Source organism: Mauremys reevesii, linkage group 2 (assembly GCF_016161935.1).
Source record: "Mauremys reevesii isolate NIE-2019 linkage group 2, ASM1616193v1, whole genome shotgun sequence".
Taxonomy (NCBI): domain Eukaryota; kingdom Metazoa; phylum Chordata; order Testudines; family Geoemydidae; genus Mauremys; species Mauremys reevesii.
In genome coordinates this window covers 124,675,719-124,689,807 of record NC_052624.1, presented here as the reverse complement: position 1 = coordinate 124,689,807, position 14,089 = coordinate 124,675,719, and the positions used below count along the sequence as shown (strand labels likewise).

General features: G+C 38.8%; 1 protein-coding gene across 4 annotated transcripts in view; it reads right to left on the bottom strand.

Moving 5' to 3' along the window:
• Positions 1-14,089, bottom strand: part of SLC12A7 (solute carrier family 12 member 7) — a 327,938-nt gene that overhangs the window by 72,660 nt on the left and 241,189 nt on the right. For all 4 annotated transcript variants that reach the window (XM_039524891.1, XM_039524892.1, XM_039524894.1 and 1 more), the window contains exons 13-15: positions 13,697-13,815; positions 11,938-12,036; positions 7,531-7,650 (exon numbers count right to left, since the gene is read on the bottom strand). In XM_039524891.1, the coding sequence (XP_039380825.1) occupies positions 7,531-7,650; positions 11,938-12,036; positions 13,697-13,815 (338 nt within the window). The remainder of the gene's footprint in view (positions 1-7,530; positions 7,651-11,937; positions 12,037-13,696; positions 13,816-14,089) is intronic.

Below are 14,089 nucleotides of genomic sequence, written 5' to 3'. Positions count from 1 at the left end.
CAGTACTCCAAATGAGGCCTCACCAGTGCTGAGTAGAGGAGAATGATCACATACCTCGATCTGCTGGAAATGCCCCTACTTATACAACCCAAAATGCCATTAGCCTTCTTGAGTCACACTGTTGACTCATATTCAGCTTTTCGTCCACCGTAACCCCTAGGTCCTTTTCTGCAGAACTGCTGCCCAGCCATTCGGTCCCTAGTCTGTAACAGTGCATGGGATTCTTCCGTCCTAAGTGCAGGACTCTGCACTTGTCCTTGTTGAACCTCATCATATTTCTTTTGGCCCAATCCTCTAATTTGTCTAGGTGTGGGGTCCTTCCACCCCGGAGCGGAATGGCCGAATTACTGCCGAAGCAGGGCCCCCCCGCCGCCAAAGACCCCAGGCCCCTGGAATCCTCTGGGTGGCCCTGCCCTGGAGCTGCAGACCCTGGGAGCTCATTCCAAAACCTCCAGGCTTCCAGGCTCCCTGCTGCAGAGCCAGGGCACCCAGGACTTTCAGGCTCATTGCATGGAGCCTTGACATCCTAGCATGGCTGTCTTCCCTGGAGCCACATGTCCTGGAAAACCCAGACTCCTTAGCAATCAGCAAGCTGGCAGGCAGGGTTCCATCATAGCTCCACCTTTGATCCACTGAAAATCTTTCAGTGGAGATATTTCGTGACACATCTGAGGTTTGACAAACAAGCATTTTGTTGGAAAATTTCCAACCTGAAGAAGAGCTCTGTGGAAGCTCAAAACCTTGTCTCTTTCACCAACAGACGTTGGTTCAATCAAAGATATTACCTCACCCATTATTAATTATTATTATCATCATCTCTCCAAACAGCTCTAGTCTGTTACACATGTTTAAGGGTTCGTCTACACAGCATGGACTAGCTTCCTTACGGATAGCTAGGTTGAATCCAACTCACACAGGAAACAACAACAGTGAAGTCAGTGCAGCATGGGCTTCAGTCTGAGTACAGCCAGGTACAGACACTGGATGCATGCTCAGCTTGCTATCCTATTCTGAAGCCTGCACTGTGCTAAATTCACTGCTATTGTTACCTGCATTAGCTGGATTGCCCTGTAGGCATCTCAGTAACTCTCTTTTCAATGTGGCAACTCCAATGACAAAGCTATTTCATCGGTTCCACCAGTTTTCTCTTTCATAACTAGTATATTTGTATTTCTACCTTGAAGTGTTAGTTTCAGTGCATTCATTTTGTCAAATATGTCCACCAGGTATGTTAATGTTGTCAAGGGCAAGTTACACACGGGATCTGCAAGATCAGTTCTTCCAAGGAGGAGATTTTTCTGATTCTGTCACTCAATTCAAATACACACTTTCCAGGTGACAACCATCTGACTTCACTGTGAAATAGAAGCTGAGTGTGGGCACCCCACAGCTTTGCACAGCATACTAAAGCAGCATAAAGCACTGCCAGGGATTTTATAAAATTACTTTCTTGTGCTGCCGCCCCACTGTTCTTTCCAGTTGTGGTTGCTGCACCATTGTTGAACAGCCTCACACACATAGCCTACTTAAAACCTTCATCCATCATGAATTTATCAAGGATCTTGAATATTTCCTCAGCAGTTGTTTGGACTGGGATTTCTTTGCAAAATAAAAATTCTTCAAATACGGTTCCTGCTTTGACATATCTCACATAACATGAAGCTGTGCTATGTTGACTATGTCTGTGGATTCATCAAATTGCAGTGCAAAATATTTGCACTTCTTAACTTGTTCTATTAGCTGGTCTTGGATTATTTCTGAAAGGTCATCACTGCCTAAGTAGACAGTATTATTTGACATAGGAATGGTTTTCAGCACCATGGCTACTTGTTCCCCAATCATAATTTTACACATAGAATCACAGAATATCAGCAATACGAAGATGAGTACTTGTGGCACCTTAGAGACTAACACATTTATTTGAGCATAAGCTTTCGTGGGCTACAGCCAACTTCTTCGGATGCACAGAATGGATCACATATTGAGGAGATATATATACACATACAGAGAGCATGAAAAGATGGGAGTTGTCTTAGCAACTTTGAGAGCCCAATTAAGTAAGAAAAAAACTTTTGAAGTGATAATCAAGATAGCCCAGTACAGACAGTTTGATAAGACGTGTGAGAATACTTACAAGGGGAGATAGATTCAATGTTTGTAATGGCTCAGCCATTCCCAGTCCCTATTCAAACCTAAGTTGCATCTCGCTTGCATATCAATTCCAGCTCAGCAGTTTCTCATTGGAGTCTGTTTTTGAAGCTTTTCTGTTGCAAAATTGCCACCCACAGGTCTGTCATTGAATGACCACACAGGTTAAAGTGTTCTACTGGTTTTTGAGTGTTATGATTCCTGATGTCAGATTTGTGTCCGTTAATTCTTTTGCGTAGAGACTGTCCAGTAGATGTGCAGGTGAATGAGTCTCTGATGATGTGGCTGATGTGATTAGGTCCTATGATGCTGTCACTTGAATATATATGTGGACAGAGCTGGCATCGGGCTTTGTTGCAAGGATAGGTTCCTGGGTTAGTGTTTTTGTTCAGTGATGTGTGGTTGCTGGTGAGTATTTGCTTCAGGTTGGGGGGTTGTCTGTAAGCGAGGACAGGTCTGTCCCCCAAGATCTGTGAGAGTGAGGGATCATCTTTCGGGATCTCAAAGGTTGTCTGTTCTTAAATGTATGTATTTACATTTACCATTAAAAGGCATATTTTTTTGCTTGAGGCCAGTTTACCAAGCAATTCAGATCTCCCTGAATCAGTGACCTGTCCTCTTCATTGTTTACAAGTCATATGATCTTTGTATCATATGCAAACTTTATCCATGATGATTTTATGTTATCCTCCAGGTCATTGATATAATGTGTTAAATAGCATAGGGCCAAGAATCAATCCCTGAGGCATTTCACTAGAAACATACCTACTTAATGATTATTTCCTGTTTAAAATTACATTTTGAGAATGGTCAGTTAGCCAGTTTTTAATCCATTTAATGGGTGCCATGTTAATATTAAGGGTAAGGGAGTAGAGGAAGAACAGGAAAAAGAGGGAAGACTGCCCTCACAGCCAAAAGTCTGAGGTCTGGAGAGCTCAGAGCAGCTATTTACAGAGGCAGCAAAAAAATTGTGATGCACTTGCTGAGCAGATGTAACAGAGAAGGAGGAAGAAGTTCTGAACCAAAAACTGAACATGGTCTTGGTGACTCCATCAGTCATGACTTCTAGACTACAGGATTCTCTATGCATAAGAATGCACACTTTTGATTAATTTTGTTCACAGACTGACTGGATATCAGAGTTACTCCATTAATAACCAGATTTTGAGTAGCACAAAATATCCATTCTGAAAGTTTTTGGGATGAGTTCACTTGACATTTGGATCGGCCAGCTACAGCAGGTAACAGGATCAAATCTTTCAGATAATCTTCACATCTATCAGTATAGTATTGAAGGGACCTAGACATGTCCAGAGTGTGGAGTTTCTTCTCCCCTTGCATAGAGTGTGGTCTTGGAAAGAACATAGGTAAGTTGATGGATTGATTTAAGTGGAACTCTGATACCATCTTTGGGAGGAATTTTGTATGAGGTCTCAGGACCACTTATCTCTGTGAAATAAGATGTATGGAGGATCTGCCACAAGTGCTTGCAGCCTCCTTATTCTTCTGGGCAAAGTGACAGCCACCAAGAATACAGTTTTAAAAGGAAGATGGTAGATGGAGCTTTTTGCAAGAGGCTCAAAAGGGGGATCCATGAGCAGGGTAGGTGCAAGGAAGTTTCGTGCCCTAGGAGAAACTTCCACCTTGCACCCCCCACCCCCCCACCCAGCTAACCCCGCCCCACGGCAGCTCACTCAGCCCCCACCCGGGAGCCCCCTACAGCAGCTCCCCACCACCACGACAGCTAACCCCTCTCCAATCCCCATCCCCCCATGGCAACTAACCCCGCCCGGGGAGACTCTCCCCCATCCCCCTGTGGCAGCTAACCCTGCCTGGCCAAGGATAGGTCACACGTGCAGCACAGATATATTGAATTATTCCTGAATTCATCTCCAAAAAGAAAACAAGATTGCTAGTGACAGTGGCACAAACCCAAACTAGGATGAAGCAAGAACTCGTTTGCTTATCATTCTTGGAGCTAGAATACAGGTGCTCCTGTTCAGTAGCAAAGATAAACCATAAAAGACATCATTTTTTCAAAGGCAATTCAGTCTGTATCTAAAATTATTCAGTATGGGTTTGTGTAGTAAAGCGCACAATAAATTGTGTTCACACTGTGGAATTTGTCTGTTTAAAAAAAAGAAAAAAAGAGACTTCCCCCCGCCCCGCCCCGGCAGCTAACCCTGCCTGGGGAGACTTCCCCCCTCCCCCTCCGCCCAGCAGCTAACCCTGCCTGGGGGGACTTCCCCCCCGCCCCCGCCACGGCAGCTAACCCTGCCTGGGGGGACTTCCCCCCCGCCCCCGCCACGGCAGCTAACCCTGCCTGGGGAGCCCGCCCCAGCTCACCTCGGCTCCGCCTCCTCCACTGAGCACGCCGGCGCTGCTCTAATTCTCCTCCCCGCCCAGGCTTGCGGTGCTGATTGGAGGAGACTTAGAGCGGGGGCTGTGTGCTCAGCGGAGGAAGCAGAGTGGAGGTGAGCTGGGGCAGGGAGCGGTTCCCCTGTGCGCCCCCTCCCCCATTGCTGCGGGTGGCACTCCCCATGCCCGCCCCCAGCTCACCTCCACTCCACCTCCTCGCCTGAGGGGACTTTTAGGCGCCCCCAACCACTGGGCGCCCTAGGCGGCTGCCTAGTTTGCCTAAATGGTTGCACTGGCCCTGTCCATGAGTCTTAAAATAGTTCCTGGTACTTTGCCTGCCCCTCTGATAATTTGTATAGTTTTATGAATCACATTTTATTTTATTTTTCTGTAAATTTCCTTCTTACTGATCAGTGGTGCAATATCCACATAATCAACAAGAATAATCGACTGACTATGGAGCAACACTGTGAAACTCACAACAGACAAGTGCTGTCATATACACAAAGTAAACTGAAAAAACAGTAAAACATTTACTTTACTTTCTGTCAGCTATCATAAGTATAGGTACTACGATTTAAAATAATAGATATAAAATTTTGGTTAGAAGTGTGATTTTTAACCTGGCATCTCTTTTAGGTGATAAAAATGGGGAATGACATTTTGACAGGCAGATGATCCCAGCGAATGTTTTCAACTTCCAAGTACCCATCTGACCCCATGTGGTTCCTTATTAAAAGTGAACGATTGGAGTGCATCTAGATCTAGAAAATATATCATGGTGTAATACAATTGCAAAGTTTTATTGGTAATGAATTTGGGATGCCCAACTCATGAGTTATGAGGTTATACCAGAGGAGCTGGGAAAATAAACAATCATGGAATCAATAATTTCACTTCTATATCACTTGTTTTTTATTGTATTCCACATCCCATCCCTCATTTATATGTGAGTAGTCCTATTGAACTAAATGTAACTATTTGTGTGTGTTACATTGTGTAAGGCTTGGGGTCTTAGATTGTAATATTCTGGCCTGTGCTCCAGCTCCGTTCCATAGCTCTGGGCCACCCTTTCCATATATCAACGGAGAGAGACAACATGGCTGGAGTACAACAATCACTCACTGTGGAATGGCTCCTTCTGAGCCACTGCAGTCAGGTACAGTTTAAACTGCCAGAGTTACTCTAGAATCTAGAGTATTGTTTCCCATCCCCCACCTCTCCCACTTAGCTGCAACAAGTGGAACTCTGGAGCAGATGTGGATTGGCCTTTGATCATTCATTGGCCTATGTAGCACGTTGCACACATTTGACTTTTTATCACAGGCACCAACTTTTTTCTGCATCGGTGGGTGCTCGTGCGTCTGGCCCTGCCCCCGCCTGACTCCACCCCTGCCCCAAAGTCTCCACCCTAACTCTGCCTCTCCCTTCCCCTATTGAACCCCTAGCCAAGGGATCTAATACTGATAGTATATACCTATAAATCTTATTATAGCAATCCCTCTGGATCTGTTTATTGGTCATAAATGAGATTCTTGTTTTGTTTTTTTAAAAGGGAAAATTTCAACACAAAACTTTTGTTAAAATAGAGTTAAGGTTGAGAGTGCATATTTATAATTTAGGGTAAAAAATTACAGGGATCTTATAATTATCCCCGAAACAAGCTTTATAAATCCAGTTAAGATTTAATTTAAAAGAAAACCAAACATGTTAAGGGATAGAGATGCACAGTTAAGGAACCTAAGTTAACAAAATGATAGCTTTGCCTTGCACATTTACCAGGATGAAACCAAAATATGAAAAAAATCATATGGGTCTTTAATAGTCAGTTTATCTGACACCACAAATACCAAAATTCATCATCATAGTTATATGGTTATTTCAAGATGTTACTACAATTTAGATCTGGCAAAACTATTTGAGGTCATTTTTGGAGTGCTTTATGTTTATTCACAAGGACCTTGAGAAACTGGAGAACTGGTCTGAAATCCTCAAAGTGAAATTCAGTAAAGACAAGTGGAAAGTACTACATTTAGGAAGGAAAAATCAAATGCGCTAATACAAAATGGGGAATAACTAGCTAGGCAGTAGTAGTGTTGAAAAGGATCTGGGCGTTATAGGGATCACAAATTGAATATGAGTCAACAATGTAATGCCGCTGCCAAAAAACTAATACCTTTCTGAGGTATATTAACAGTAATGTTGTATGTAGGACACTGGAGCTAACTGTACTGCTCCACTCAGCAATGGTAAGGCCTTGCCAGAAGTATTGTGTTCAGCTCTGAGTGACACACTTTAAGAGATATGTGGACAAATTGGGGAGAGTTCATAGGAGAGCAACAAAAATAATAAAAGGTTTAGAAAAACTGACATATGAGGAAAAGTTTAAAAAACAGGGCATGTTTAGTCTCGAAAGAAGAAGACTAAGAGGGGACCTGATAACAGTCATCAAATAATTAAGGGCTGTTATAAAGAGGATGACAGTCAATTGTTCCACCATGTCCCATAGTAGTTTCAATATTTAATCACTCTCACTGTTAAAAACTTGTGACTAATTAAAAATTTTGAATGTGTCTGTCTTCAGATTCAAGACATTGGCTCTTTTTTTGTCTTTAATTACTGGTGTTTTTTCTGCATAAGGGTACATATACACCCCAATTAAGTCACTTCTTTATCTTTTTGATAAGCTAAAAATGAACTCAAGTCTCTCTCTGCAAGAAATTTTCCCAGACATCAAATAATTTTCTGGCTTTTCTGTGCATTATGTGTTTGTATAAACAGACACAGAGCATCTTGCAGAAAGGAGTGCCTTTTTCATACATACTCAAGTATGTCATTTTCCCTGAAGTTTCCTGCAGAACAGGTGGAATTTTAGGGCTTCAAGACCATGTCACTTTTTAAAGCTTGCTACTTGACATTAACATTCAAGCATAACATTTCAAATTTTCTTGGTATTATAAATAATAAATTAAAATTAAAAAAAGAAATTAAATATAACACATGAATAAAATTACATCATCTTACCCTCTGTATTCTATGTACTTGTAAATACATCCTGCAATTAGCATGGCAATCAAAGCATAGTACCAAGAGCAAATGAACATCAAGGCAAAACATAAACTCATCCCCAGGAATGAAAGAGCCCTAAAAAGAAGCACATTTTTAAATTTATAACATGCCTGCAAATGTTCTACAAAGTAAATTCTTCCATTAAACTAACTCTCAGAAAGATATCTCTAACAAAAAAGGCTATTTCATAATTTAAATGCATTGTCAACAACTTTAATAATCGTTCTGAAAATGCTGAAAACTGAATACAATATTCAATATATGCCTGCAATGTTCAATTCTGAATCTCTCTACTTATGCCTACAACTTTTTTCAAGTTTTAAACAGGTCTTAACATTATTTAAAATCTATAACTTTCAAGTCTATTTTAAACTTCAAAAATATTCTTCATTATTTATATTATTCTATATAAATCCATGTAAAAACACCCAATATTAATATTCTTGTTAAATTCAGTCAATGAAGTATGATAGATTTACCTACTGATATGGTGCCCTAAGTATGTCATATGATAATAAAAACTGGTGTATGATAAGTATCCGTTGTGGTTAGAGACTAAGAAATCTTTTAAATATAAAAGTTAAAAAAAGACAGATTGGGATTTAAAATTTAAAAAAAAAATGTCAGGTTGAAAAACAGAAAGGTAGAAGTTTAAAAAATAAAATATAAGCAGACAAAAGTTTTAAAAAGAACAAATATACAAATAAGAATTGGTCATTAAATAAACATGCAGTTGTTTTTGTTTTTTGTTTAAATCACAGCACACAGAAATAGGATGAGGTTTATAAACAAAAGATTATATGATACATACCAGCAATGACAGATTTGGGTGCTATACTATATTCCTTTGTTAAAAATTCTTACACCCTCTTTTTGAAGAGCTCTTATACTTGCAGCAAACCTTTGAAATTTGGCAAGTGGATTGTCCTGGAGTCAACAAGATGCCTTTTGTTGGCTTCAAGAAAATCTGTTTAGATTTGGCCAAGTTACAAGGTGTCAAAAATTCCAATTTCCTATCTGTTTCTCCCAAGGCACAGCCTGTTTTTGGTTTGTTGCCAAACATCCCCAAAATTCCATTAAAACTCTAGGCAACTATCTCAGGGCATCTCACTTCAGCAGTTTGCACAAAGAGCTGAGACTCCAGGCAGGACATAGATAAAATAAATATTATTTTTTCCTCCCAATTAAAATACCCTTTGGCCTAAGGGAAAATGCACAATGCTTGAACCAAGGGAAAATCCTGGAATCATATTCCCACTGACTTCAGTGGGACCAAAATTTCACCCTTAGTTGTAGACTCAATACTACAACTTGGTGTTAACAGTTCTGTGAACTTCACAAGTTAATACTGAACAGGGCGTCACAGTTCACACAAGTTGGGAATCCAGATCTCAAATACGGGAGATCCAAGCCAGAGCCACTTATCAATGCTATCTCTTAGAAAGTTTGCCAAATATATGTCCTTGGCTATGGTTTCTGTAAAAGCAGGCTACTTCAGCATATGTAACTCTCTTTCAGTATGTTACCTGTCCTCTTCCAGTGGTTGGTCAAGAGAGGATAACAGCCTTTTCATGCTTCCAGCTAAAGTCCTTTAGCACAAGTGACAGTGATGCAGTACTAAGATTTAGTATTTGATTGATGGTTTGGGGGCTGGAAGGGCGAGGGGGAAGGTACAGTGTCATATAATCTGTTTACATTTTATAAAAAATGAGGATGTCGGCTCTATTAGTTTGCAGCAAGGCTTTTTTTCAGTTATGATGTCATGTTTGCTTTTACTTTTCAAATGAAAGAGGAAATGTGTAATAGTGCCACTGGGGACAGTGAGATGACCCTGCCACATGACAGGGTAATCCTGATCCATATCAGATGATTGGGAACAGGAAATTAAAAAAAATAAATAGTCTCTTTGCAGCACTCCTGCATGTCACATTAACAGTAATTGAATAATTAACTTGCCAACACTTCCCATATATAAAAGATTCTTATCACTTTTTTCACAGAAGCTCTAACTTCTTCATTGCTTTCATGGGTTGCTACTAATTGTGTGTTCCTCATTTTTTTTTTGGAGTGCCCAACTTGAGACACCTTGGACCTGATTTTTCAGAAGCGGTGAGCACTCATGATTGCAACTATAGTCAGTGGAAATTGTGGATACACAATAACACTGATAGTAACAGAGTGTGGTCTGGAAGAGTTGGGGGAGTCAATAAGCTGCCTGTTCTAATCCTGGTTCTATCACTGATTCAGGTGTGGCCAGAGGCAAATAATTTTGCCTGTCTCAATTTCCTCATCTATAAAATGCAAACTTAATTCTGACATTTCCTAACTTTTGAGAACTTGGCTTTGCAGCCTTAACATTTTTATTATAGTTTTCTGTATGTAATTTCCTAGGTTTTAAAAAAAGAAAAGGGGGGGGGGATTCCATCATGTGGAATAATATTGACACTGACATGAGCCTTCAGCACAGTTGGAACCTTAACACCTACAGCACTGACCTCTGCCCCTTGAGCTAATGAAGTAACTAACAGCAGTAGTAGCAGTAGTAGGCTGTCATCCTCTTTGTTGACCAGTACTAGAGGGGGTTCAAGCACACACATTGTCAGTGAGTTTCACAGATATTTGCTGGGAATCTTCATACTACTTCAGAATCCCACACAGCGTTAGTATAAAATTTGAGTAATAAAAAGTTCAAATTTTCTAATTGGCACTTTCAAAAGATAATAAAATGCTAAGCAAAAGAGAACCAATGTCAGAGAATAACTTAACGAGCGCTAATCTTTGCATATAACTAAAAAGGGTCGCACAGAATACATTCCAGATTCATTCTGGTTGTTTGTTTTGGAGCTTCTTGAAGGTTATAAAAGAATAAAAAGAAAAATATTTAGATCTGGTAGCTGAATCCAAGCACCCACTCATTTTCAAAAGTATGTGCACTACAGTTACCACCAATGTAATAACTACTTGGGTAACTGCACATGCACAACAGATCACTGGCTCATGCAAATACCAAACTGGGGTACATATTTGAAACAACTGCATGAACAAATTAGATGCAAAATTGAACACGTTTAAAATCAGACTTCTAATTTACTTAAAGTTTAGTGAATCAATGAGAATGAGTTTAAAGTCAATTCTATTGTTCTGGAGTTATAAATAGAACATTAATATAATTATATGAGATTTTTATATGATGCTGTAATTGAAGACCAAGTTCTTTCAGCTGCAACTGAAACTGATTGGAGCTGTGCTTTGAACATTAAGTACTGTAAAAATACTAAGTACTTTGAAAAACCAGACCATAAACTTCTCAAATTGGGCACCCAAAATTAGTGGACACTTTTGATAACTTTGGCCTTAATCTCTCTGTGCTTCAGTTCCTCATGTGCAAAATGGGGATAAATAATACCATCTAAATTCAGTAATGTTTATGAAACACTTGGATACTATAGAGAGAGCTCCACAGAAACTCCAAAGAGGAAATAAATAATTTTGTATTTATCTTTTGAGGGTTTAAGTGTGCATTAAACAGGGCCTGGGGCCACACACTGAATGATAAAGATAAAAATAAATATGGAATTAACTACTCATTCACTGCATGAGGCAGAGGTCCAGTTAGTGCTTGAGTTGTGCCAAAACACTCTGGAATCCTGTTCTGGCACTTTTTTGAGCAACCAGAACAGTGTTCCAGTACTTCTTGAAACTATGCAGCAAACATAACTACCTAGTCAAGAAGAGAAATCATGTCATGAAAGTGTGTGCAAATAGATTAATGCATCCATTTTAAGTCCAAAATAAATATTATTTATATGACAAAATCATGTGCCAACTGTGTGTAACTGCTTTTTTTTAGGACTAGAGCAATGGGTCCTGTAGAAATGTAATTGTGTGTAAGTGTGTAATTAAAGATTGTATGATAACAGATACACTAAGGGGGCTGAATTAAGGCTGCATAGAGGTTGTGTTCATAGACTTAAAGGTCAGAAGGGACCATAGTGATCATCTAGTCTGACCTCCTGCACATTGCAGGCCATAGAACCTCACCCACTCCTGAAATAGATCCTTATGTGGCTTTAACTACAGCTGTCATTATGTGTGTTCTTGTTCATAACTATTTCTGTCTTGCTTCCCATCCGCATCAAACTTAGAACTAACTGAAATGAACAGGGAAAAATATTTTTCCAAACCCTCTCCTCTACTGTAATTTTTCCTCTTGTATTAATGTTGTGAATCTATAAATTGTTGAAAACAGTTTTGCTACTGAAAATGTCCAATGAATGCAAAAACAAACAACAAATACAAACCAAAATTAGCCATTAGATTTGGCTCTTCTAAATAAGAAGTGTACATAAAAAGATTTCCTACCAGTGGTAGTACTTGAAGCGAGGTCTCCAGTTTGGAGTGCATAAAAGAGTCTGCACTGCACAGGCCAAGTTCACAAACATATAGCACATTAGGAAAAACCTGCAGAGAAAGACAAATCTTTCAGATGGAAAATTAACTCTATAGTCTGACATACAAAATCTATTAAAGATAGTGGGGATAAATAAATATATTTACAGAAAGTTCAGATTAGTATGAGAACATAGGAATTACTAAACCAGATCAGATCAGTGATTCATCTAATATACTATCCCGTCTCTGATAGTGGTCAGTACCAGATGTTTCAGAAGATGCAAGAACACTTCAGTAGCTAATCAAAGAATGATCTATCAACATGGAAAGCTTCTTCCTATCTCCAATCAGTTAGAAATTCACTTATACCTTGAAACTTGAAACAGGATCCTTTTTAAAGTTTTACTAATCTCTTTGTAGCATGTTATACTGTAGTGACTAAGTTCCACAAGTGGTGTGTTTTGTTAAAAAGTTTTTGTTTTTTGTTTTTTTTTACTTTTAAATTTAGATCCTTTTAATTTCATTGACCGTCCCTTTGGTCTTGTATTTTAGAAAAGACTAATAGAAATGCCCAGTCTACATTACCTGTAGCATTATTTCACATACTTTTAGCATGTCCCTTCTAATTTCCCTTCTCCTTTCTAAAACATAAACATATGGGGAACAAATATTTAATAATGGGCTCTTCAATCTAGCCGAGAAAAGTATAGCATGATCAAATGGCTGGAAGTTGAAGCTAGAAAAATTTAGACTAGAAATAAGGTGTACACTTTGACAGTGAAAGTAACAATTGGAACAATTTACCAAGGGTCATGGTACATTCTCTATAACAGACAATTTTTAATTCTAGATTGAATGTTTATCTAAAAGATATGCACTAGGAATTATTTTGGGACAGTTCTATGGTCTGTGCTTTGCAGGAGATCAGACTGGATGATCACAATGATCCCTTATGGCCTAGCAAACTATGAAAGTATTGCATTTACTCACTTAGCTGTAGCACACATGGTTATCCACCATAACCTTTAAGTCTTTTTCAGAGTCATAGAGTCTATAACTCTTTTTCAGAGTTACAGAGTCTCCCATTCTCTAAATGTTACCTACATTCTTGGTTCCCAGATGCATGATCTTGTATTTAGATGTACTAAAATATATTTTGTTCAAGTGAGCCCACCTAGCCAATGTGACCCACTCTGCTCTGTAGAACTGACTTGTCCCCAGAATTATTTACCATTTCACCTATTTTCTGGCATCTGCAAACTTTACCATCAATGATTTTATATTTTCTTCCAGATCACTGGTAAAGATATTCAATAGCATTGGGACAAGAACAGATCCCTATGGGATCTCGCTAGAAATTCCCCCACTAGGTGATAACTCCCTAATCAGAATTATTTTGTGAAATCTCTCATTTAGCTAGATTTCAGTCCATTTAATATGGTCTGTGTTGATTTCAGATAGTGCTAACTTTTTAATGAGAATGTCTGAAGTACTAAGTCAAATAACATATAGAAGTCTATTTCAGTTAAGCATTGATTTAATTTAGCATTAGCCTCAGGCTTTTATCATATTTTGTCAGTCTAGATTCTCTTCAGGTTAACTGTGAGTTTTACTAACAATATGATCTGAAAAGTATTTCAAAGAAAACGTCTTGATAACTAAGTTAATTAAATTTCAACAATATAATAAGCTTTTAAAAAATAATGTCAATTTTCACATGCATACTTACATTGAAAGAATTGGTGCTACGCTATCCAGCGAAGCTATGAGAATTCCTATCTCACAAATACAAGCAGTGAGAAGTAATGCCCATGTTGGTTCACCATTTGCTTTTCCATGACCAAATACCTAATTCAATTAAAATTTTCAGTAAAATAAGTAAATCTGTTCAATATATAGTTCTCAAAATATAATAAAGGGAAACCAACTGTAACAAAACCCATCACATTTAAACTGGTTAAAGCGATTTTTAAAGTTATTTGAAATCCACATGCATAAGCAGATTCTCTTATATATTAAAAAAACAAATTTACATGAGTTAAGACTTGACATAGGAAAACTAATTTTTTATAATACAAAATTAAAATTTTAGGGATGGGGAAGAGAAACAACATGACATTTC